The 25886-nt window shown below is 35.0% G+C and overlaps 1 protein-coding gene across 1 annotated transcript in view; it reads right to left on the bottom strand.

The window, feature by feature from the left end:
- FBXL17 (F-box and leucine-rich repeat protein 17) overlaps positions 1-25886 on the bottom strand; it is a gene marked incomplete at its 5' end in the record, with an annotated part of 157788 nt that overhangs the window by 6076 nt on the left and 125826 nt on the right. Inside the window, one exon of the mRNA XM_010007214.1 lies at positions 6111-6253. Within this exon, the coding sequence (XP_010005516.1) occupies positions 6111-6253 (143 nt within the window). The remainder of the gene's footprint in view (positions 1-6110; positions 6254-25886) is intronic.

Below are 25886 nucleotides of genomic sequence, written 5' to 3' on the forward strand. Positions count from 1 at the left end.
AGCTTCTTTGCTACCCAGCTCATCCTACCTGCACTGCCGTGGTGAGACAATTCCGGCTACCCCAGCTTATAGGGGAAAATATAATCCAGCCATTCGGGCATACCCCTCCCCTCTCCTTCCAGCACTTGAATAAGATGTGTAACTAAGGTGTACCCATATATGTTTAATGTGTCATAACCACTCCTTTTGAACCTCCTGCCCCAAATTGCTTTGTTTTCCCCACAATAAACCTTGCTGTTGTTAGAAATTTAGTAAGCACTGAGCGAGTTATTCACTCAAAAAAGTCAGGACATAAGTTCCTGTATCCTCTGTGTGAGGCGATATCCACGTGTGAAGCTCTCAGCAAATCCTGATAAGTTAATACACTCCAATAAGGAGATATAATAGGTCACGGATCGTGACAGTAGTGCTTAAAAGTTCTCAGAAAAATGTAGCAATGTTACTTGTTACAATGTTAAAATGTTACAGTGTTACTTATAGCACCTGCACAATTTTTTGCTTAGAAGCCCACAGAGAGGTAGTGTCCTAGAGGAATTAAATGAATTGTTGTGGCTGTTTACAGAGGTGAATGCTACTGCCTCAAACTGCCAGTCCCTGCACAATTGCTGCAGTTCCTGCATTACTGCAAACAAACAAAATAATCCATTTCAGTTCTCTGAGTTTGCAAAGTTTTCACTTATTTAATCTCAGATACAGACTGGCCATGTAAATTAAAAGTCTGTGACTAAAGATAAAAACATTTGTGTTCATGCTTCAAGCATATATATATATATGTATATGTATATAGTCCCAAGTCGGTAAGTTTTTCACAAGCTTGCATTTCCTCATTTACAACAGGACCTGCATCCCAGTTATGCTAAAGCTTTGCAGTTTGCACAGGATATATATTTACACACATTTATAAAACATTATATAGAAGGAAAAAAGTGATACATTATTTTTAAAAATTACTGATTTTCTCAAAATGTTACTCGTACTTAAGACATGAATTCTTTCTAAATGGATTGCTTTTATATTTAGGGGTCATCAATCTTTCTGCCTATTTGTGGTAATAGAAAATAGTTTGCTTTTGTCAGTTATACTCACCATTAATTTCTGTGCTCTAACATCTCAGTACAGCTATAATAGGAAATACATGCTACAATTAGTCTGAGAAAGTAATCTGGAAGAAGCTACGGGCTTTCAGAATTATTTTCATGAAAAGCAACATGACTATCTGGAAATAAAATAAAAAAGCAAAAAAGCAGCAAGGAAGAAAGGCTGTGACAATTTATTAACTGAAGCTGTGTATCCATTCACAGCCAACCTTGTCAGATGCACTTCATTTCATTTACACATAGCTACGACTGGTGAATTTTGTGGGCTCTGCTGTTATTTTTTTGCATGTTTTCCTAAAAAATGTCTCCTGCTTTTATGTGTTAGCACTTTTGATAACCTTTGCAAATAGCACCACAGCTACAGGAAAAAGATACTTAAAGACTAAAATCTGCGTGAGAAAAGTTGCAAACTCTACAGAAAAGTTATTCTGACACATTGTTCAACCAGCCAAGCTATCAGCCAGAAAACACATGAAGTTTTTACCCACTGTTTCCTGGGTGATACAGATCTATTTTCCACAAAGGTGAAGATTTCAAGCCTCCATTTTTAGAAGCTATTTGAGTCATTGTCAAAGCACAATAGAGAAGTACTACAAAGACACGTTTAACGTGAGTTCTAGCAGTAAACAGCATAGAAAACATCACCCTCTTTCTGAGATTTATTTTGGAAATATGAAATACAAAATATTTAGAAATAATTAACTAACTACAGTAAGTAAATATGATCTAGGTTGGCTGAGGCATAGGAATGTACCCATTTGTGTTCAAAAAAGAAGCTTGAAATATGTGGATTTGAGTCTGTGAATCTGACACAGGCATCATTTTATGACCTGAGTATGCAAGTACAGATTCTTAGGAATTCTGATGTTAGTGTTTGTGGAAGAAAAGAAAGTACACCATAACTGCTTGCACCTTTCTCAAAATATTTTAAATATTTAAAGGAAAGGATTAATTATACTTAAAAATATATACTTCCTAATCTGTGATTAAAAAAATATAGAGCTACAGATAAAATTTTGTTGGAAGAACAGGTAGTCATATTCTATTCCTGCTTTGGGGAGACTGAACTCAGGTGAATTAAATATAAGCCTTGGTTCTGGAGACAACTTTCTTGCTATTTACTGCAGTGCAAACAAGAGCTCTAGTGTATCCTGGCAGTATGCAAACAAGCTACATGTTCCCCCACATGCAAGTCAAGTCCCAGAACACAACCCTGGTCTGCAGCTCACAACCCTGCAGCACTCCTCTACACAGAGAAACTGGGAATTTGTGGTTTTGCTGTGCTGCCAGAACATCAGGAAGAGGCAATACAAGGGAATGAAGCCTGGCTCACAGCTCCTGGGAGTGGGGCACAGGGCGAATGTAGTTGGTAACACCAGAACGCAAAACAGAAATACTGTGTCTCTTACCTTTTTCTAATTTCAGAACTCTATAGTGCCCTGCTTAGGCCTTAAATAAATGCTAATTTTATCTCTTACTGATTTCAAAAGAAATTGAGACTCAGAATGGCAACATTTCCTTTTTATGAAACACATTACTTGTGTAGTCCCAAGTACTGTCAGGTGCCTGTACAAACCCACATACACAAATGCACACAAATATATATTTGCACAGGGTCAATGCCCTGTACCATGAGAGAGATCAGATGGGAGAAGGGTCCTAGGTTCATTTGATTATTTGTTGATGTTTGTATGCAGGCAATTGGGGAATTTCATTGTCCAGAATATAGATACTCTAAGATATTTAGGGTCTACTTTCTGAATGCCTAAATACTATTTGAGGTCTGGATCACAGTTTCTCAGAGACCTATATGAAATTAATGGTATTTGTCTCACTTCTGATGCTGTACAATGCATGACACTGTAGAGATAAAGCTACCATTTCCTGAGCTACTCATGGAAATGGAAGCAGTAAATTCTGCTACCACATCTATATGATGGTATCTCACGAACTTGGCTGAGTGCTAATCTTCCTGCACAAGGTGCTCCACTTTTGTACTTAAACTGCTATCAGGACTTATGGCCATGTGTCCACACTGCCCTACACCTGAACCAGTTTGTTCAGAGCACTCTCCGGCTGCTGCTGTGTACTGCAGGAAAAAACAAATTTGCCTAAGTCATGGAATTGCTAGGGAAAACCAGAAAAAAAAAAAGAAAAAAAAAAAAGAGGCATTTGCGCAGCAATTTTGCCTCTGATAATTTTCCACTGAAAATATTATTTATATTTTTGTATATATAAGCATAAACATATTTTCTAAACCAAAATTCTATGATAGATTGTTCTTAAAGACATTCAGCATTATACAATATTTGACTTTTCTCTGTATGTGACTTGTAAATAGTGATTACGTTGCTATTTAGCAACATCTAAATGTTGAAAGAATTGCTTTAAAATGCCCTGTAGAAAACTTCAAGCTTAAATAAATGCCTTTATTATGATCATCTCATGATAAAGTTAGCATTATTTATGAGACTTCTCAACCCAACCACATTTATTTTAAGGCAAAGATCATACTGTTCCTGTAGTGTGCATGTTCGATGGCAGGGAGCGTGGTAAAAAGAAAGGTCATGGCAACAGCAGTTTGATGAGAAATGAGTAGTCTGATTATTTTCATGATGTGGATCAATACTAAAACACATTGCCTGGAGGTATTCAGATAATCAATGGCATAAAACAGAGCCTGTCTTGCCCCAGGCTTGCAGTCTCTCTGATCTTTCTTGGGAGGACCCTTGACGCCTCTAATTTATGTCAACTGCCTATCAAAGAAATTCCAAAGACCCTAAGTCATAAAGAGTACTTTCCTGGTAACCATTTGAGGTCTACTGACATATGCTCATTATGTAACTGTGTCTGAGTATTTCATTACAATGCCTAGGAATTCCTAGAAAAGTATAAATGCTACCTAAGTAGCAGGATAACAGTCAGTCGCTTAGGAAAGGAAGCCTGGTTAGAAGGGACAAACCTTCTAAGCCCCTCTTCACTACAAGCTGACAATAGTTAAAATACAAGAATTTTAGTCATGTAAATGAACCTTTCTGTTCCACCCAATAATTCGCTTTAATGCTGGATGCTGACATTTTTAATTTAATAGAGCTGCCACAGGAAAAAATTAGTTCTGCATGATACTGGGGACAGATAGCTGAAGACATTGTTTTATTCAGTAGTTTCTCTGTTTATATGCTGTGGAAAAAGGGAGTTGGCATCTTCTCGCTGCCAAAAACTCTTAAGGCAAAGATACTTACTTCATTCTGTCTGAGGAGCTATTTTTCCCATCAAGGCTTTTCAAGCAAGAAAATAATTTCTAGTGATAGTCCTGCTACTAACAGCATTCAGTCATTTCTTAACAAGTTTTAGCTACCATGCTTTGAATACTTATACACATGCATGTGTGCACATATATAGACACACTTGCTAGCACACAGTCAACGTTGCTTCTCTATCTTCCTTGAACCTTTCTCAAAAATATTTCTTTTTTCCTTTTAGCAGTTTCTTTTCACACAAAAGATGGTGGATAATTCTTTTTAAGAAACTAGGAAAACATTAACCAGCAATTAGAGGAATACAGACTGTAGTATGTATAGTTTAACTGATGAACTAGTAAAACGTCCTTTCAATATCAAGATCACTGATTTTCTACAGGAGCTGAAAACAGGAATAAATTACTACATTTACTAGATCTCTGTAAATTATTCAACATTAGATAAACCCACAAAATAAATATATATATGTGTAAAATTGGTAAGGTTATTCAAGGGTCATCTCGTAATTCCCAAGGCCAAGTAAGCCTTTGAACATTCTCTAAGTACCTAATCTTAGCACAATCTTTCAAAGACACTTACATGCTCTTTTTGTGTATTGTCTCTTATATAACACTAACACCTAGGAGATTGAGTGGAGTCAGCTTTAAGAGACAGAGCAATTTTTCCAAGTGCTCAACCTCCCCTCAAACTGGAAACTGTCTAAGGCTGGGTTTGCAAACTGTTATTAATAATTTTACAACTAACCTGTAAATTATTATTCTTTACTAGTTAAAATACTGTTTTTTAAACTGTCTTCTGTAAAGCACTGCAAGGGATGCAAGATAGCAATTTTGAGCATGAAGTTTCTTATACTAAAAACCTGTGTTTCCACAAGCTGTATCCAATCAGAAATCTGCAGGCCTTAAAGACATGCTTATCAGGGGCATCACAGGATGGACATTTGATCATAATGGCAGGAAAATAATCAATCCTTGCAGTTTTATTTGAAGATTTGAGACCAGAGTCACTGAACCTCCAGTGACATCTAGCTATTTCTGCTATGTTCCTAGGCTTCTTGATCTCTCTTTTCTAAACACAGTCATGATTCCTGAAGCCTTATGATTCCTCACAGGATGAGGTGCAGCTGGACTATCTTGTCCTCTCTTCTCCTAATGATAAAATGCTAGAACTTCTAGGAATTCTTAATATATTTCAGGTAGGAAAGGTATGTAAGAAGAAAATCAGTCTTTGTTTGGTTTTTTGAGCATTATGGTTTTATCCAAATCTTTGCTCTTGTGTTTCAAATCCCGTACACATGAACAAGAACAGAGATGTATAGAAAATTATGCTGAAAGTAATACTGAAGCATTTTTCTTACTCTACTGTTTCTTTTTTCTTTCTTTTTAAAAAACAAAGTGGTCTGTCATAGTAATGACATGACGTAGCAACCAGTTTTAGCCAAAAATATTAAAAATCAGAGGGCAGATTTCTATAAAAGTTTTGTGAGCATCTCAGGCTGTGGGTGTGGCCAGTGGGTATATTTTGAAAATTAGTGTCAGCAAAAATTTATAATGCTCTCTTTAGTTTTCTGGATACTTTTAAAGCTAAATATGTGAACACAGTACACTAAAGAGTTACTATAGTAGTGAGTACCCAACCTGTTTGTCAAGAAGAACATAAATCTTCCCATCTCTCTCCCTAACCCACACATACACATATGAACACTCTCACACGTGCCCAGAAGCAGGCAGTAATTCATGCAAATGCTCCTTACCTGATCACATCTCATCAGTCCTAAATATCTGAGACACTTGCTGCTTTGTGCAATTTGGGTAGCTCCATGGTCTGTGATTTCTTTGCACCATCCAACATCCACTGTCTCTTTTGTCTTGCTGTATCGTCCAATGGCTACCAGAGCTGTAAAGATATTAAAGATATGAACTGTATAGCTTGTGGAGATGGTAAGCTCCATTCTATGTATACATGAAAAATGCTGAAATCAATTTTTGACAAGCAGCTCTCATGTAAAAGATGTTGTATTTCAGCCTTTTTCACTATGAAACAGCTGCCTCTTTAAATTAAGAATATACATATATGCAAATATATAGATAAACAGCTTTTCCAATACCTTCTGCTATCAATCAAGAGAAATAGACCAGTTGGCAGAGATATTCTGTAGGAATTCTTTTATTTATTTTTTTTTAAGATGAAGAACAAATTAATTGAAATTGAGAGATATAGAATAAGAACAATTCTAACTCTTCAGGGAGAATATATTTTATACTACTAACATTTTTTTTTCCCCAGCAAAATAATATTGCAAAGATAGCAGAGAGAATAACAGGACATTTTCTGTGTCAGAAAAGAAATGGTTTTAGGAAACCCTGTTGGTATCTTATGTCATACATTTGATAACTATATTTTAAAATTGCATGTTTCCCATTTCTCATATTGATGATGCCATAACAACATTGTGTCTCACTTTCAGCTTTTCTTCATGAACATGTTTCCAAAAAAAAAAAAAAGGCCAGGAGGAATTAAAACAAAAGCTTCAACCTTTATAAAAGGAAAGGAAAGAGGATCTGGAAGTCCTGAAAAGATTGAAAAATGGTAGGGAAGAGAAACTATGAGGCATCTGAACAGGTTGGGAAGGCTTTGTCATGAAAGGGCTCCTGTGCAATGACAAAAAGTGTACAAAAAACTAGCACCCTGGTCACATTGGACTAGAATACTTTTTTGGAAACACAGGCTCAGAAACTGTTAAGTCAAGCTGGGGTTTATTAAAAGACATGAGCAACAGCTTTCAGCAGGTAAAATCTCAACTCAAGAAAAAAAGTTCAAGGTTACTGGTGAAGAAGTCAGCCATCTGCATGTAGACAAGAGGTGAGATGTCTACAGATTTTAACTAGTTATAATGCAGGTGCTGGAAAGGAAAATGAATGAGTAACTTAATTAAAATGAAAATATCTATAAAGTTCTGTTCATGCTACAGGAACTAGTGTCAGCTGATCGCTCCTGATCTGCCAGACGTCAATCTCATCTAACCAGGGTGTGACTGAGATGTAGAAGCAGAGAGAACAAACTCACATGACCCTGTAGTAGTTCTGCAAAGACCTGTACTTATGGCAGTAAGGATAATTTGATAATTTATAAATATTTGGGTGGACTTGATTTGCAAATAAAATCAGCCAAAAGAGGCCAAAGACATTCTCAGAAAACGTGGAAAGTGAAGTACTCCATAATTTTTATTTTTTGCATCAGCTCATCAAAAAGAGCAATGATAATGTAATTTTGTAACTGACATAATTAACTTACTATTCAATAATCTATGTATTTTCCTTTTGGTTTCACTGATTTTTATAGGACACCACCAACTTTCTTTTCTTTTCCCAGTACATCCTAATTTTGAAAATTGTAAATGTATGTACAGCAGAACACAAACTTTGTACTTTTATTATAGAGTCCTTTTAAAATATCACTTTAATAAAAATAATAGGCAGCCAGAAATTTTCTGCATATACTTTGAAATAACAAAAGCTACAGTAATTACAAATGATTGTACTCAACTCAAAATGTTATACACTTGAAGCAGTGCAGGAATACTGAAAGCCTTTTGCAAAGCTGTAGTAATCTTATGTCATTTTCAATGCTTCATGTAGAATTGACACAAAAAATATTAGAGGATACTTCTATGGGTGTAATATTAAGATCATCAGATTATAACTGGTGAAGAATTCTCCTAGTCAAGGCATTAAAGGAAATTAAGAGATATAGTTTCTCAGTGTTCCCTCACAAGACAGATTACAGAGAAAGTAGGGGGTGATGTTGCTGAAAGATCACAAAAGGGTGTTATACTGCATGTGGTTAAAATAAAACCTGAGCACCATTTGTCCAGGAAGCTGATCAGAATATGGAAAAAAAAAAAAAAAAAAAAAAAGGCTTAAAGCCTGAAATAACATTATTTAAAATGAGTGGACAAAGCCCTGGAGACATTACAAAGAAAATGTTGCAGAAGACAGACCAAACAAGTCAATTGAAATGATCTTTCATTTACATTATTCTATTGAATTAGAAACATAAGAGGAAGATGTTAAATTATACAGATAAATTATGAACATTTAAATGCACTGAAGCTTTATGAGTCATCAAAATCAGTCTGATATTCCATTTCTAATGGTTTGTGGAAAAGCATTTAAAAATCAGCTGCAACTAGACAAAAACACTGGCAAATTGTAAAATACAGTTGACTATATAGATAACATACTGCCAAGTAATTTTAATATATTGTTATATTTACAAATTAAAATATTAACTTATATATGTTAATAACAAGCTCTACAGTATACAACAGATTAAGTATTTAATATTTCATTAACATAAATATTGCTTTTACATAGAAAAGGCTCTACTTTATAAGTGCATATATATAATAACTTCTTTCCAGAAATTTTTTACAGTGACTTCACAGAATCACAGAATCATCACAGTTCGAAAAGACCTCCAAGATCACTGAGTCCAAGCATCAATTCAGAAAGACTTCAGTTTGCTGCCGTGAACTAGGGCAATAGACTTTGATTCTTCAGAGTATATCTCAATGCCGTAAGCAAAAGCTAGGTAATTTTGCACATGTGATACTAACAGAAAAGATTTGTGTTTACCTCCTGCATTGATGGTTATGAGGTTGATGGCTATCTGCCATGCAAATTACGTAAGGTCTTGCAGCTTAGCTAATTTGTTACATGCAGAGTCAGAATACATGCCTGGTCCCATTTCCATGTGTCAAAAGATGTTTTGTGCTGTAACTGCAGTGGCTGAAGAAGTCATTACTTGAGTTCTCTGTTACTTTGCTCAACCAGTAAAGGAATCATAGGTTACAATTCACATTACTTCTGCCTTAAATGCAAAACATTAGTATAAAACTCACTGCATGATAAAATTATTATTTTTTTTTGCTCAAGGTCTCCTGTGGTAATTTTTTATTATATGTTTGTGTGTATGTGTCTATGGGCAACAATTTTGGAGAATGAAGTATGGGACTGCAATAAAATGCAGAATGATATAGGGGCATGACCAAACTGGGAAACTAATCTAATAAGATGCCTCCAGGAAATGAAAAGGAGATAGACTGTATCCCTTGAGCAAGCCTCTTTTCTGAAAGAATTTAGGAAATCTGGTTAAATCCCTTCTCTCTGGATGAATATATTTACCTTTATTTGAAAGTATGGTAGAAAACCACTCAACTAGTGATACTACAGTAACTTTGACTAAAAATCTGTTTGAAAGAGATAACACACATTTTAAAACAATGTATTTTTAATTTCCTTTTTGAACATAAAACTCATTATTTAAAGAACTGATTACCTAAAGAAGCCTAAAGATAATCGATGGAGGAAAGAAAAGTTCCAAGGAACTGAAAAGACTTGTAAGAGGACAGACGGCAGAGACTGCTTTTATGTGGGAAAAGTGTTTTATTTAATATTTTTAAATATATATTATAGTTAGTACAGTTAAACACTTTATGTTTTTGGTAAAATATATAAAATTAACTAGTACATAGTTGCCCAGCTGTAGTCTGATTGTGGTATATGGTTACCACTAAGTAGGTACAGTATATATAGCTATTCTCAATTCAAACTTTTATTAGCTGCCACATAGAAAAAGGGGAAACTGCTATATCAGCTTGTGTCCTACAGTTCAAACCCCTAGAAACATGGAACTAGTAGAGGTCTATGATTTTCCAAGCAGAATTACTCTTAGTGCTCCCTTTACTTTTTTTTTTTTTTTCTTCAACATCTGGCCAGATTAAAACCATACATAAAACAGTACATTTGTACAAAGGTTATGAAAAAAACTACTTATTGTCCTACAATGTAAGCAACGGACAAGATCATACAAGACTCTTAAGAAAAAATTTCAACATTAAGTACATCTTTATTCTAAATAAACTCTAATAGATGAAAGGCTTCCTGACACTTCAGCCATTTCAACATCTTTTACTCAATGTATGCCAACACCATATAAAGAAAACCTCAAAATTTTCAATACAAAGATGCAAAAAAAAAAACCAACTAGTTCTGGAAACTGAAAGACATGCAGAATATTTGGTTCTCTCCTGACTGCAGACTTCACATAAAAATATTTTTAAAATACTAATTTCAGTAATGGACTACAAAAGTGGCAGTAGCCACTGGTTTTAAGCACCTGGTCTTAATGCAAAATAGTCCCTGTGGACCAAGCTGCTAAAAACAGGTTGGCTTATTTTCACTTGCCTTAGGACACTAAGTCATAACTTATAACTTTTTTTTTTTTTTTCCCCCCATTATTTTGCTTAGGAGTAATTTCTGCCATTGCCACAGACATAATCTGATTGTCAATGGAAGACAGTAAGCCTGGCTTTGATCCCCTAGAATAAAGGAGCCAATTTTCCTGGAAGCCACATCTGAGGAATACAAACAGTGACTGGAAACAACCAACACAGTTTTACCATGTGTAAACCAAGCCAAGCTAGCCTAATAGCTTTTCTGTGGTAAAGTGGTTGACTCCATGGACAAGGGACATAAAATGTTGTTTAGGGGTTTTTTTTCGCTCAGGAGACTACTGAGAAGTGCTGTAGACCCTTAAAGACGACTGCTTCCATTTCCATTCCAAAGACAGAAATATTGCTGTGCCAGGGTAACAAAAAGACCAAAAATAACCTGAACCTCTTAAAACAGGGACAGGAGATGTACAAGCAAATTTAAATACAATTTTTTCTTGAACAGCAATGGGCTTTGAGTTTATTTAAACAACATGTATCCAACCTATGAAAGCTGTTACACCATGTTTCTATTGCATCTAGGAGCTTAGTGGCATTCAGAGATGGCATACACAAATCTATGGGGCCAGATGAGTACCTCAAGGGTGTTCAGGGAGCTCGCAGATGTGCTCACTGAGACACTGCCTATCATTTACCAGCAGTCCTAGCTAACTGGGGAGGACCCATTTGACTGAAGATTTGCAAATGTGGCCCTCATCTACAAGGGCTGGAATGAGGATCCAGGGAGCTACAGGCCTGTCAGTCTGACCTCAATGCCAGAAGGTAATGGAGCAGATTATCTTGAGGGCCATTATGCAGCACATGCAGGACAACCAAGTGATCAAGCCCAGGTCCTGCCTGATGTACCTTTGGTGCCAAAGTCATTCCCAAAGCCTCTGGGAAGACATGAAATTTCAACAAATTAAATCCCCAAACTGCTAGACATCTTCACTCTTCCAAACTTCAGTGCAAGTGACGAAAAAGACACTTAGCTTTCCTGTAACAGTTTCAGTGAAAAGAGCTCCAGCTCACCCACCTTCTTGTTTTGTTTGAAATTGAGCATTTTTCTTATTAATTAAATTGGAGAATTGCATTATTGTATACAATTGATATAACTTGTACTCCTTGACTGAAAACCTTTCCTTTATGATGACAACACAAGAATTTTGCTTTAAATTGTTATTGCAGGTATATCACTATGTCATGGTCTCATTTTGACTAAGAATTAATTTAATTTTTCATGACAATGTCTTAAGTAAATATGTATGTATTTATACATATAAATGTCTTTGTACATAGAAAGTAACCTTCCTTTCCATTTGCACCTCAAAAAGCTAATACAAACAAAAGAGATTTTGTTTTCTTGGCAAAAAATGCCCCGAAAGCTTTAAGAATGGTAGAGGAATTAAAAGGAGGCAAGTCATAACTACATCATAAACAGATGGCACCTGTAAGGGTTAATACATAGAACAGTAAGCTATAGACTGATGTTTATTTAATCCAGTCACATTCAAGTATATCTTGCTGCATATCAAGTTACATTTGGTTGCAATTTTAAACTCAGAAAAGGGGAAGCAGAAGTCTGAGCTATACCAGGTACAAAGTTCCTTTATCTTTCTAATACACAGAGGTGACAGCATAACACAAACAGAAAATAGGATAGATAAGAAAATTAAGTGGTTTAACAGAATTAGATTGTAAATCTGTCACACACACAAAAAAAAAAAAGGAAAAGAAAACCGAAGAAAAAGCTTGGAATGGAAAGTTTTCTTAATATTTTGCAAATGCAACAATTAACTAATCCATATTTCTATAATACCATTCAATTTCTGATTGCATTATTTGGTTAAGAGATAATTAACACAGATTAGCTTTTTGTTAGTACAAAGCAGTGGTTTTAAAGTAGTGTTCTTGTATTGTTGGAATCTTCAATACTTCGGAAGACTCCATGGAAGGTCTAGGACAACTGTCCACTGTCACTGTCTGCCATTAGCTCCATTAAAGGAGCAAAATCACTGCAAATAAGTATCAAAGGTGCTTAATTTTTTTAAAAAAGCATGCATTATTAAATGCACTGAAGCATAAATACACTAATGAAATCTGCATGGACATTTAAAAAATACTAACAACGTGTCAGAGATGGGAATGGAAGGTTTTAAAGTTGCTTAAAGGATATCAAGAAAATGTGATTTTTAATATAGATTTATGAAAGTGTCACTTTACAGAATGTGATGGTAAGGTTCACTCTATTACTTAATATGTTCAACGGATGTGTAGGGGTTGGAATGGGAGTGACTTACACAGTGACCAGGGGAAATGTTTGACACAGGAATGGGGGAGAGAGTCAGGGTTGGGCTGGAGTGATTTGCACAGAGATCAGGGAAAAGAATGAGGAAGGCCCTCCTGTTGAGTCACAAGGTTCAGAGTGGACCCCCTTGCTTTCTCAACTCCTTCTCACAGAGGAGTCTAGATAAAGCTGGATCCAGACTTAGTCCTAGACTTGGTCAATGGTTTACAATGTAGGGGTTTGAGTGTAGGGATTTCACTGTAGTGCTTTAACACATAATTATGAGTCTGGTGTGATTTGAAATAGCAGTAAATTGAGACAGATTACTACTATTACAATGAATCACAAGATTAAGTTATATTATTTTCTGATAACTTAATAAAGAATCAAGATCCTGTAATAATCAATACAGAGGTTCAAGCAAAAAAATCTAACAAATGTACCCATAGAATCAATTGCTTAATCACCACACTCTAATTTAACTTAGAGGCCAAAACATGCCTAGAGAAACTATCTGGAATAAAATCATACAATATCTTATGGTCTAATCAACATCTAGAAGGCATTTAAGAGTCACCTAAAAACTAGAGCATGCTGTAGAGTATATATCAATAAGTTCTGCAGACAATCCATTGAAGCTGCAGGCAGCAATATTCTGTTCTAGCTAGAATTTTACAAGTTTCAGACACAGCTTTGAGAAGAGCATATTGCCTTAATATGTTCTCAAATCAACAGATGAAGACAAGAGTTAACAGAGTGGAGACCATAACCAGGAAAAAAAATTGAAGCCTCCTCATACAACATACTTCTTTCCTCTTTACTTCTATTTAATAATTTCAAAGCAAAGAATAACAGACAAATTTTCATATAGATAACACTTCACTAGCAAATCACTTATCTAGGCCATTCTTCTAAACTGATTGCTTTTGCTAAAATTTATCACTTTTACATACTAGAACTCGATAGCTATGTAGGCAGTCCTCTTCCATCTGTCCTTATTTTATATCTGACTTAGAAACAAGTGTCTTCCATCTCAACGAAAAACACAAACTTGACTTAAATTGTTTAAGTTCAATTATAAACCAAAATATAAGCATCTTCCCCATTGGCTAAAGGAAAGAACTAGAAGACCTTAAAGAAAGGAGTTACTTTATTATGTTAGCCAACCTTTGGACATCAGTGGAAAAAATGCCTAGATTTAGGTGTGTTACCTGTTGTTTATTCTAAATATCTTAATGCTGTCAAGCACTATTTGGCACAAAAAACCCCTCGCTATGTAAGTCTCATGTTAATGGGTCTTCTGCTCAATTTTAGAAAATACAGTAATGTAGCCAATAAAGTCATGTTTTTAATGAGTACTGCTAAAAATAACACGTAATAAATAAGTAATCTACATTGGAAGACTTTTGAGACAATTTTCAGGAATTAAATGCATATAATAACCTGTTCTAAATCAACTGGACTGCTCACCAGTTCAGATCAATACTATACATACAACCTGTTGCTGAGGCATAGTTAGTGTTCACTGTGGCAAAATGTTTAACAGCCTTTCAAAGCATCATCTGCCTGTTCTAGAAGGCTGCTGAGGCTTTAAAGCCACAGCTGTACAAGTCTCGTGCGTTGGAACAAGTAGAAGAAATGCTTACCAGTTCCACAGTGCCCAAGAATAGGTTTCACATTATTTCCCATTTGCCTGGTTTTTTAGTAAGTTAGTCAGATGAGGCTTAACTCCTTAGGATATATGTTCACTGCCAGTAGATTTAGAAAGTTCAGATGTAAGGCCAACTTCATCTCTGCATCTGTTTGCAAACTCTATTTCTACAGGGATTGTAAACTACATAGACTAATTAACCCATTTGACATGGTTCTATTTAACCTCTGAAATATTTTTAGCTAGTGACACTATAGTCAGATGAACGTCACACATCATCTTACAAAAAGTGAGTTAACTACAACATTAGGACACCAAAATGCCCTGGTGAACACCGATACCTTAGTAATAGATATATTTTTAATACATTTGTCCCCAGATCAGGTAGACCAAGTATGGGGAAAAAAAGGCACGGAAAAAATAATTTAATATTTTTAATAGCCTTTCACCACAATGAGATGATGCTTCCTAACACAAAACAATAACAAGATTTGTCTCCATTTTTGGACTTAGCAAATGAAATGACAGTTAGAGAATTTCTCTGCCATGTGGGAAATACCTTATTTCTGAAGTAAATTAACAGCTAAGATTGAATTAGTATAGTCCAGGCATGATACAGAAGTGAGATGCTGCTCACTGGATTGACAATGCCAGATGTATAACTCCCACTGCAGCAACTTGTTAGTTAACATGCATGCAGTCACCCTCAATTTGCAAAATGCATTATCAGGAAATCAATGCCTTGTAGTGTTCAATAGGCACAAGGACAAATTCATTTGCTGCTTTCACAGAATATTGTTCTCTTCAAGCAACTTTACAGAGATGATAGTGGCCATTTCTGCTTGGTTGAAGGCCTACAGTAGCAAACATCAGTTATGTGGCCAAGTGGGTAGTAAAACTGATGTAGTTTAGCATTAATGTTACCCCAGGACTCAAGAACTCGTATCAAAATCCTAATTTCCAAGTAGATTGCATTTGTGTAAAGCAATTCTGTTCTACGTGTTAATTTTTGTGAGACAAAACTGACAATTTTCCTGGTGTTGATATGAAAATTTCCAAAATAAAATTTATGGACGTAGAAAACAGCTTCAGCTGTATTCTGCCTCAGCAACAAGTGAAGTAATTCCTTAAGAAGAACTAACTCTACAAAATCTTTTCTAGCAGGAGCACTTTGAATCACAGAAGAGCTTACTTCAAGCAAAACATGATAAATTTTTCATGTCTGTTAAATATTTCTGTTCTCAGTCATACCTACAGAGGGTTTTTCAAGATGCACTGAAAACACTCTCTTAGTATGAAAGCACAAGGGCATTTTAAAAGGCATAATCAGTCATTCAGACAGACCTAACCTGTCACAATCTGAAGCTTCATTCATTTCAGTGGTACAATCCTTGTTTTCATGAACAAGCATCTGCATCATTTTGTGGCTGAATTAAATTACATTAAATACTGCTGTTTCTCTAAACCACAATCTTAGGAGGAAGGTTTACTGACGCCCATGACAGATCATACAAAATTGCTCACTACTGACAAGTAGAATATATATAAACTGATAAATCTTTTCTAAGCAACCAGTCTCATTAGAAGTCTCCTCTCTACTGCTTTAGGTTAATCATAGCAGCACAGAAATCTAAAACGGCAAAATTTGATGGATCGGGCAAAACATTTCCAGGGGACTGATAAAAAGAAATAATGAAACTAAAGAAAAAATAAGGTTACAGAAAATAAAACTTAGGCTTTTGAACCTAACTTTTTAGGTTTCTTGAAAAGGTTGATCCAGCTTTCAGGCTAGTGGGAACAGTCAGATACCAGAACTTGGAAAAACTTTCACACTTGGCCAGGGGCAACAATAATAGGTTACATATGCAATATGTAATAGGTTACATATGCACTGCTTACACTAAATTTCATTAAGGTGTTTTCTACATGGGTAGTGGAAATAAGGCAAAAAGTTTATCAGACAAAAAAGAGGTCACCCTTACACTTCATGTTAGAACTGATTAAATATTGACTACTGCACTTGGAAACCTGTTTAATCAGGTGAATTAAGAACAGGAAGCTGACCAAAAGAGTAGCTAATGGAGAACTATTAATGAAAAGTAACAGTTAATTTCAAAATTTATTTGGGATGTGGACTATTACAAAGGCAGTTCTCATTAAGCACAATTTACTGATTTCTTCCTGAAATCCTCTGCTTTTAAAAACTACAATCTTATATTTTACATCGCATTTTAAAATTAAAAATAGTTTTAGCATATCCGTAACTGAAGAATAAAATTTAGTTCAAAATATATTAAAAATTATATTATCTTTATGTTTTCCTGAGTCATAGTATTTTTCTGACTGTAAGTAAGATGGCTGCACATGCAGCTTTTTGAAATGCAATCTCTTATATAATTCAGAAAAATGCCGAAATAACAATTCCACTTACTGGAGAATTAAAGTTGAAATGTAAAATACACGTAGATTAAATCCAACTATTTAAACAAGATTTTGGAGGAAGAGGTTTGTTCTTTATAAATAGCCTTCAAAGATTAGAGAAATCATAAGCTAATTAAATAATACATTATTTTTCTTGTATCCTTTTTTGATCTGACTAATCCAGTTGCAATCTTGAGGATTATTGTCAAAGAGTTGCATTAGTACTAGACTAAATATAATAATTTACAATCAATTTCAACAGGCTCTTCTGTTAACATCTCTTTGTTAAGTATGGTTTTGCTTTTTCATCTTTTTATTTTACGAATATACATAGATAAAAACAGGGAAAGAAAAAGACCAAGTGTTATACTTAATGAAAAAATGATGAAAAATGTAACTTGTGAAATGTCTCTTTAGGCCAGATGACTGCACAGTAACTACTGAAATGCTGAGAGACACACTTTTATTTATATCTACTCAAAAGCAAGAAAATATCAAAGAATCAGGATGAAGCTGATTTCCCTATTGTGTGTGTGCATAGGTTTTGATTATAGGCTTTTGCCTCAACTGATGAAGTACTGCATGGAGTTCTGAAAATCACTTTACAAAAACAGTGCTGTGTTCGGGGTCAATACCTCTCCAACAGTCAGGAATAAAGTTTCCATGGATTTAATTTTTTTTAAAAATAATTGGATCAGGACCTCACTATTTTGACTAGAGAGATTTTGGTAGTCTGCTTCCAGGAAGTCTAAAAAACCCACATCTGACAAATTTGAGGTACTCATTCATCTTTTTTTTTTTCTGTTAACAGGACAAACGGAATGATTTTTACATAATTAAAATGCCATTGTTGACCTTGCAAAAGAATATCAACTTACCTGAAGGTTGTGCTACAACAGTAAATATTAGCTATACTAGTGAATATAGTAACTATTAGAAAATACTAAAAACAAGAGATTTAACAAAACCAATTTTGAAGTTAATCTTCCCCATTATCAAATGATCACCTTCCTCAAGATTTTACACAGTGCATTTGTTTTGATTCTTCTTCAAAACCTTCATTGCTTTTCAAGGTTAATTAAGGAGATCACACAAGTGCCTTCTTATAACACATGCAGTGCAACTAATGTAACACATAATCCATATAACTGGGAATCACTGGTCATGATCTTTATATGAAAAAGCATGGTCAGTATTTAACACTTTTAACAACAAGAGTACAAAAAGTATGACTACTTGAAAGATTTGAAAGTCTTCATGCACACAGTAAACCCACAGCAACCTTCCACTATTTTGTCTGCTCTCCTATTTCTAGCAATTTCTTCACTTCATCAATCTCCTCATAAAAAATAGAAAAAAGTGTATCAACCCCTTCCATATCTAAATTCTATGTTTACACTATGGCTACTGATAGGAATCTGAAGCTCATGTGCTGTGTTGCACTGCCAAAGCATTTGACTGCAGCTATACCAGGAACACTTACTGGTAATGCACCAAAATGAGATTTCACCTTGGCAAGGGTGCCCTATTCCAATTGCAACATGTAAGTAGAATATAATGTCCTTGAATAAAGGCTTGCTGTAGCACTGGTGTCGTAGGTGTAATATAACATCTCAAAGCCCTTTGAAAAGCTACTTTTATCACATTTTTATCACAGGAAAACAGAACAAGACAGATTAAGTGTAATTTTGAAGCCATTAAGAGATTTGTGACATGAACAAAGGATGGATCTCCTGACATTTCTGCCCCCCTTCTCCCTCCTCCAGTTTATTTAGCCTTTTGACATGCTGCCTTCTCCATATACAATACTAACATAAAATTAAATTTAATTAATCATAGGGCATTACTATGCACTGGTTTTTAATGTTTTTCTTTAATAATTTCTGCATCTTTAGAACCAATATATAGCCACTCCAAGTTTTGCTGCAGAATATCAGAAAGGGAAGAGAGGAATAATAAAACACAAGTTTTAATTCAAAGCTGAGCATTTGTTCTGCAGGCACTACCACTCTTCCCAAGCAACAGTATGAATTACACCCTTCTTTGGCATTTAAGTGCAGAAAAGAGAGTATTTTAAGGCTACATGTGTCACTCTCGCAGACCTTGAAGTTTCGGTTGCCTGCAGAGGACATTTAAAAACATCAGCTTTGTCCTCGGAAAAGCAGCCTTTGGACATACCCTCAACCATAACAGAGGAAATTCTAAATAATAATCAGTGTGAGAATACTTTGTTTCTCTTTGACCACTAGTGTAGGAAGCCTGCTTGTATCATAAAGTCTCACAAAGAGAATAAGCATGTAGAAGGAAATAATGGGAAAACAGGACACCTATGGTGCATGTTCAAGCTCTTAGGAATGACTTTTACCAAGATTATAAAGAGAAATGAAACTGAGTCTTTTGACTAGCTTTTCAGTAATGTGAGTATACAGTAGCAATCCATTCCACTCAAGGCTTTAAAACTTTTTTTATGCTGTATTTATGTAAGATAGCTTTGTTTTATGATGTGATTTGGCAAGCAGGAAGTTGATAGCATTTTTCTATTTTCTAAAAAATAGTAATAAAATTATTTTACCTGTAGACACAGCACTGCCTTTCAATGCAGAGCAATTTCATTTCTTCAGTAAATGTTAATGTTGAAAAATTAACTTGGGTAGAAAGCCTTTAAAAATGATTGCAGCTTTTTTGATCAGTGGCATTAAAACAAGCTGACAGCAGCTGGATGGGTGGTTCACGCTTTCAGAAAAAGGATCTCTTTTCATTATCAGGCTTTCTGATGTTCTAGAATTACTTCTTACAAAGAGAACAGAAATCTGTCCTTTCCCAGTTCTAAGATAAGTGCATTCACATGTCAGTGCATACTTAGTTGTAGCTACATAATTATTCAAACAGTATATAGATGTCTTTAAAGCATCACATATTATCCATTTTAAAACAATTTTTTAAAAAATATACTTTATTTGGCACATGTCTATACTTAATACTGGAAGTATAGAGTATCTTCATAGAGGGCCAAATAATTCAAACCTTGCTTTGTCAAACATAGCCTTTTATGTTTTTTATATCCATGGGTCATTTAATGGATTGCAAAATGTGCCATCAATAAAAGGTAAAAGCTTTCTCCCTCTCTCTCTCTGTACCTGGTCCCTCGAAGAACCTTTCCGTATCAACAGTAAAAAGAAACTTAACTGTCAGTAGCAGAGCACTGACACTTAAAAAAACCCAATAACCAGTTCTAGTACTTTGTACCCAAACAAGTAAACATTCTCTTTCATTTTCAGGAAAGAAAGGGTTTCAGATATTGTATGTCAAACATTTTATTACTCCTAACTCATACATGCATCAGGTGTTTTACATCTAAAATACTTTATGTATTGGAAGTTCTTCCCAAAATAATAATAATGTAATTAGATATGACAGTCACATAGCGAGAACACTCCCTGAGCTGTATGAAAATATTCACACATATACAATGAGCATTTGGTAGAGGCTGATTTAAACAGCTGGATAAATTACTTCAACAAAAATGCCAGTGTGCCACAGCCCTGAATTGTTTGCTGCACCTTCACAATCAACTGCTGAAATCTACATAAAAAGTTAAGGATCTGATGCTAACCACATGTCTGGGATCAAACTGGATGAGTCCAGGGTATTTTGATTTATTTCTTTTTTTCAGTTGTGCTATGAACATATGTGCAGCTGCAAATTTCATGGGAATGTTATCAAGGCTATTTCAGTATGGTATTACCAAAAATAACCCAGAGTACAGAAATCAGCACAAATGCATTTCAAGAATGGCAGTCTCCTTACCATGAACTTTTATATGAAAAAAGAAATCTTGACAAAGTGCATCTACTGACTATAAAAAGAGATGGTTCATTCATGTAATAGCTCAGATTTCAAGTTTTACTGGGCAATGTTCCAGCACCCAGCATGTACAACAAGGTATACAGAGCCCATTAAGGGTTCAAAACTTGATTACACTAACAGACAGTTGGGAGAATATAACTGTTTGGCATAAGACATAAAATATGATCTTATTACAGATCTATTTTGAAACCTACAAAAATAAAGAAAAAAAAATCTCAGGAAAATTATATACTTTGCCTAAGGTGAACATGAAGTTTGAGTTTATGCTGATAAAATAAGATTTTAAGTCTATGTAACTTTCACTTCTGTGGGTGGTAGTTCATGAGATGAGAAACAGAATGCCAAACTCTAATCCCCTTATATAGGGGCTCCAGTGTCATTCAGTTGTGAGGGTTCTAACATTTTACCTGATATGAATTAAACTATGGGGGCTATCCATAAAAACAGAGGAATTTCAGAGCTATTATGAGCAACCAGATCCATTTACTTGGACTAATGGACGTCTTCTGTTCTCCTGGAAATGCAGCTTCTAAAAAGCTACATTACTCCTTAATTACTACTGCTTTCCCTTGGGAACCTTTGTCTAAGAAAGGATTACTGCCTATCCAATTTTTTTTTGTGGAACAAAATATGACAAATTTATTATTCAGTCTCTGACAATTTCAGAGAGATTTTCAAGCAACACAGCATGTATTTTTCAACATATTTTAAAAACAGACACAAAGTGCCTATTGCCTTTTTACATAGGAAGTCACAGGTACTCAGGACCAGCTTTGTTCAATAATATTGACATGTAGTTTAGGTGGATGATCAGAACATCTGTCATCACATCATTCAAGGTATATCTGTAAAAAAATGTTGCTGTTAAAACCACAACTTAAATTTAATTTTCTGGCATGTAAAATATAACCAGGTGTTTAAGTCTCTGACCTAAAAGATCACTTTCCTGCAAAAAATACAGCTAGGTCTTTCTTAATTGAACCTTAGGGGACAGAAGATAAAAAAATAGCTAAAAATGTATTTCCCTATTTACTTTTATGTACACTGTTACACTTTGGGATTACAAAGCAAAGCTTAATATAGCTTCCCAAACTATTACCCTAAGTACTTCACATAAAACATTATATATTTCTATTTCAGCTTTTTCTGTCTTTAGACCAAGCACACTAAAAAAAAATTAAAAATTACAATTCTTGCCATCAGCTTGCTCTCCTCAGATATCTGAGGTTTATTTTTGGATGTGGAAGGACATTAAAGAATTGGATCTGAGTTCTCCATATCATTCTCTAAGAATTTTTACCAGAGCTGAAAGCAGAAGTGTTGAAAACTTAATTCCAACATTAATTCCAGCAATCAGTTTTTGATTGGACATTCAGAATTTATATTTAAAAATATAAAGAATTTAAAATTATATCCTGGCTTTATGTTACTGTTACCAGTTACATCCACAGTAACAGGTATCACTGAGGTTCTTTAATAAGTTTATAAATTAAACAGTTTATTTTGATGAAATAATTCTAGAAGTCTATTTTTGCATCTGGGCAAATTAGTGGAGCAATAAATTATTTGCTATTTTGTATACATCATCAGCATTGAGACGCTGAGAAAAGTTAAAATATCAGCTGGCAGAGATTCTAGACCTCTCAGTTCCAGAAATGTGAATAGTTTCCTCTGTCTAAAATAAAACTAGCCTAAGTAGAACTGACAAGGAATCTTAAACATGATTTACAGATCCTACAAACCCGTCTTAAGCTCAACTATGTCCTCAAACCTTCAGTCAATGTACTTAGAAACAAAAAGAAGTATTTCAGAAAGGTGAGGGTTTTTTTTGCAAGAACCATGCTTCACTAAACAACAAAATTATTTAACTAAGGTTATGCCTATACAAGGAAAAATGCATCGACTTAACTAAACTGAATTATTTGAAATCCAGTTAAACTGGTGCAAATATCTAACGTAAACACACTTACCCCAGCTAAAAGGTCACTTAAATTGATTTAGCTTACTTCAGCAATTTACCGATGTTAGCTAAACCAATTCTAGCAAAGGTTAAGCAGGTTTAAATGCCTCTGTATAAGGACTTTTAACAGATTTAACTATCTTGACTTAAAAACATTTTAATTAAAACAGTGTAACATCTCATATGGGCAAGATTCAAATCCCCAGTGCAGAGAAGCAAAGCAACATATATAGTGGCATTACACAGAAAAGGAAATCAGTGCATGGCTTCCACTCTTTGCTGATACAGGGCACCTGTACTGTGTAATGAGCATTTGGGAGGTGGCACAGTAGGACCAAGATAAATGTTCAGATGCCAGAGGATTTTGTATGACAAGCAGAAAAATAAAAAAGGAAAAAAAAATATCTAAAACCAATCCCCAAACATGCAGTTATGAATTAAGAAAGCCTGGTCTGGATGTAAAGGATATGTAATACAAACAGAATTCTAGCATGGCATTTTAAAAAGTACTTCTCAGAATGGAAACTTGTACACCTATTTGAGACATTAAAAAGGCACCAGTGAAGTACTCAAAAAGGGTTTCTCTTCTATGTATCAATTGACTTAGTCTGGGAATTTCTTGGTGTGTGTATGTGGCAATCATCATCACATGTATCTTAAAGTGAGCTTCAGAAGAGGGATAACCATTGATAAAAGGTATGAGGATTAATTTTCTCCTTATCAAAACAGTGGCCACTGTATGCTTTTCACCAAACTTTCATACTAGCTCATCCTTTCTAGTTTTCAGAGGCACGGACCTACAGAGAGGTGCAGGGCAAGTCCTACACATTTTATGGCTGGAGAACAAGACTGTGCAGTCCAGAAATGACACACCATCTTACTCTGCCTGTGATGATAACATAGTTGTACCCTCATGTCTCATAAACACATCTATTCCATCTTCTTGGTACATGAGCAGAATCAGTGCAGCTACAGGCCTTGACAGCAGCTGCACAAATCCACATTAACTTTCAACTTCATGATCCTTAACTTTGTTAGCTCAAGACTTTTAAAGAATATACAACTATTAGAATACAGAAGGCAGATACCATAGGTAGGTTTTCATTCCCAGTAATCAGTGAAATAAGAATCCCAAAGCAAACATTAACCTAAACTCACTGCAGCTGGCACAGCTGTATGTGATACTTCTGCTCCTTATGTTCCCTTTCCACCAGACTACTTTCTGTCTTCTATGTTTTATTTCACAGATATCCTTCTCTTCTTCCTGAAGTCTACTGGCACCCTGAGTGCAATTCTGTGTTTATAGCTAAAAAGCGACTTAAATGTCGTTTTGCCTTTCTGACCCAAATCCTACTAGGTGAATCAGCTAAGATGTTACGTGTGGGATACATTTCCGTATCCCTCCTTTGGCACCTGACATCACCACCATTACAATTTCCTTAGTCTCTGCTGGTCTAATTTCTTGCATCCAAACTTACCTTTCTTAAAATACGTACATAATACCATATCCACAACTAAGTTTGAGGTTGCATAAGCTTAAAACTGAAGCATTTAGAGACATGTAATGAAGTGTTCTGACTAAAATAGAGATTGTATTGCCTCTCAATTTTTAGGAGGATGAAAGGAACAACTGCAGTTAAAATCTCTGAAATATTGTTACTTTTTATTATTCTCACCTGCAAAAGTACCTTCACACACACCTTCAAGAAAATCTTATTCCCAAGTTGGCTTTACTCTAAGATGATTTCCATTACTGAGAGCATCAACAAGGCTAACAAAAAATCTGATACAGTTATTTGATGAAAGTGCTACAAACTTCTGCTAAGAATCTTGCTTTTGTTACCATCATTAACATTCTTGACTGCTGAAAATAAAAGTAGTCAGAAATGTGAATAATCTCTGAATCAGCCCAGCTGCAAACTAATCACATAGCCAAGTGTTTATTCTGGAGAATATCCATCCTAGGCATAAATAAGAATGTGTTGTACCTGACTACCATGTTTTTCTGGAGCATCTAATGTCTATGCTGAATCACATATATAACAATACAAATTTTAGCCTTCAAAATCGCTAACTCAAATGCTGAAACAGACACTGCTGGGAAGTCCTCGTCAGGGCACTCCGGGTATTTTATTCGCTTGCTTCAGATGTTACCAACAGAAAACAGAAAGAAAGGTAAGTATAGTCTGAACATGGAGGGAAATTAATAAGGTGAAGAAAAATATTACTTAAGAGGGTTGGTTGTTTGCCAGGTATGAAGATGGGGGAGCACACAAATGTCCCACTGAATTCCTCCCAGTGAAAGGACAGAATAAATGAAAGAACTTAATGAGTGGCTTAAGAAACATAGCTGTGGAGTATAACTGAACCACTACAGCATGAATCACTTTGTTTTAATGAATATAAACAGATTATTTTAAGAAAAATATTTTTAATGCAGAGTACAGTAAGTATACTGTTACAGAAATGCAGTAAACTGAATTAGATTCAGCTTATGAAGATATCCAATTGTACCTGTCTTTTACAATTTTATCACCTATGGCTTTACAAAAATGGCTCTATCCACCCTGCAGCTTGAAAACAAAGAAAGTAAACAAAAACTTCCATTACCAACATTGATAATCAGTAACTGACTGAGACATATTTTTATATTTTCTTAGTTGTGATATATTAATCTCTACAGCACTGGCAGTGCAATCCTTTCTATACGGACTTCCATATACTATATTACTAGTAACATACCCTCTAGGAGATAGCCATATGTTTCACTGTTAAACTTGTATAACTTAAAGACTCCCTTGTATTTTTACAGTTATTCTCACTGTGGACTTGAAATATCTATGGGCATTAAGTAGCAGAAGAATAATTTGTGTCATATTGAACTCTGTGCAGGGCTATCACGAGAAGTGCTTCCACACTCTTGGTGTGCTTTCAGCAATGACATTTTTAGGTGGAGAAGTATTTCTTGACTTCAGTGTTGACTATACACACTTTCTCCTTCTATTTCTAGGAACAGTGCTGAGTATTAATGTAAAATATAGAAAAAAAAAAAAAGAAAAAAAAAAGAAA

Source organism: Chaetura pelagica, unplaced genomic scaffold (assembly GCF_000747805.2).
Source record: "Chaetura pelagica isolate M959 unplaced genomic scaffold, ChaPel_1.0 scaffold40, whole genome shotgun sequence".
NCBI classification, from domain to species: Eukaryota; Metazoa; Chordata; class Aves; order Apodiformes; family Apodidae; genus Chaetura; species Chaetura pelagica.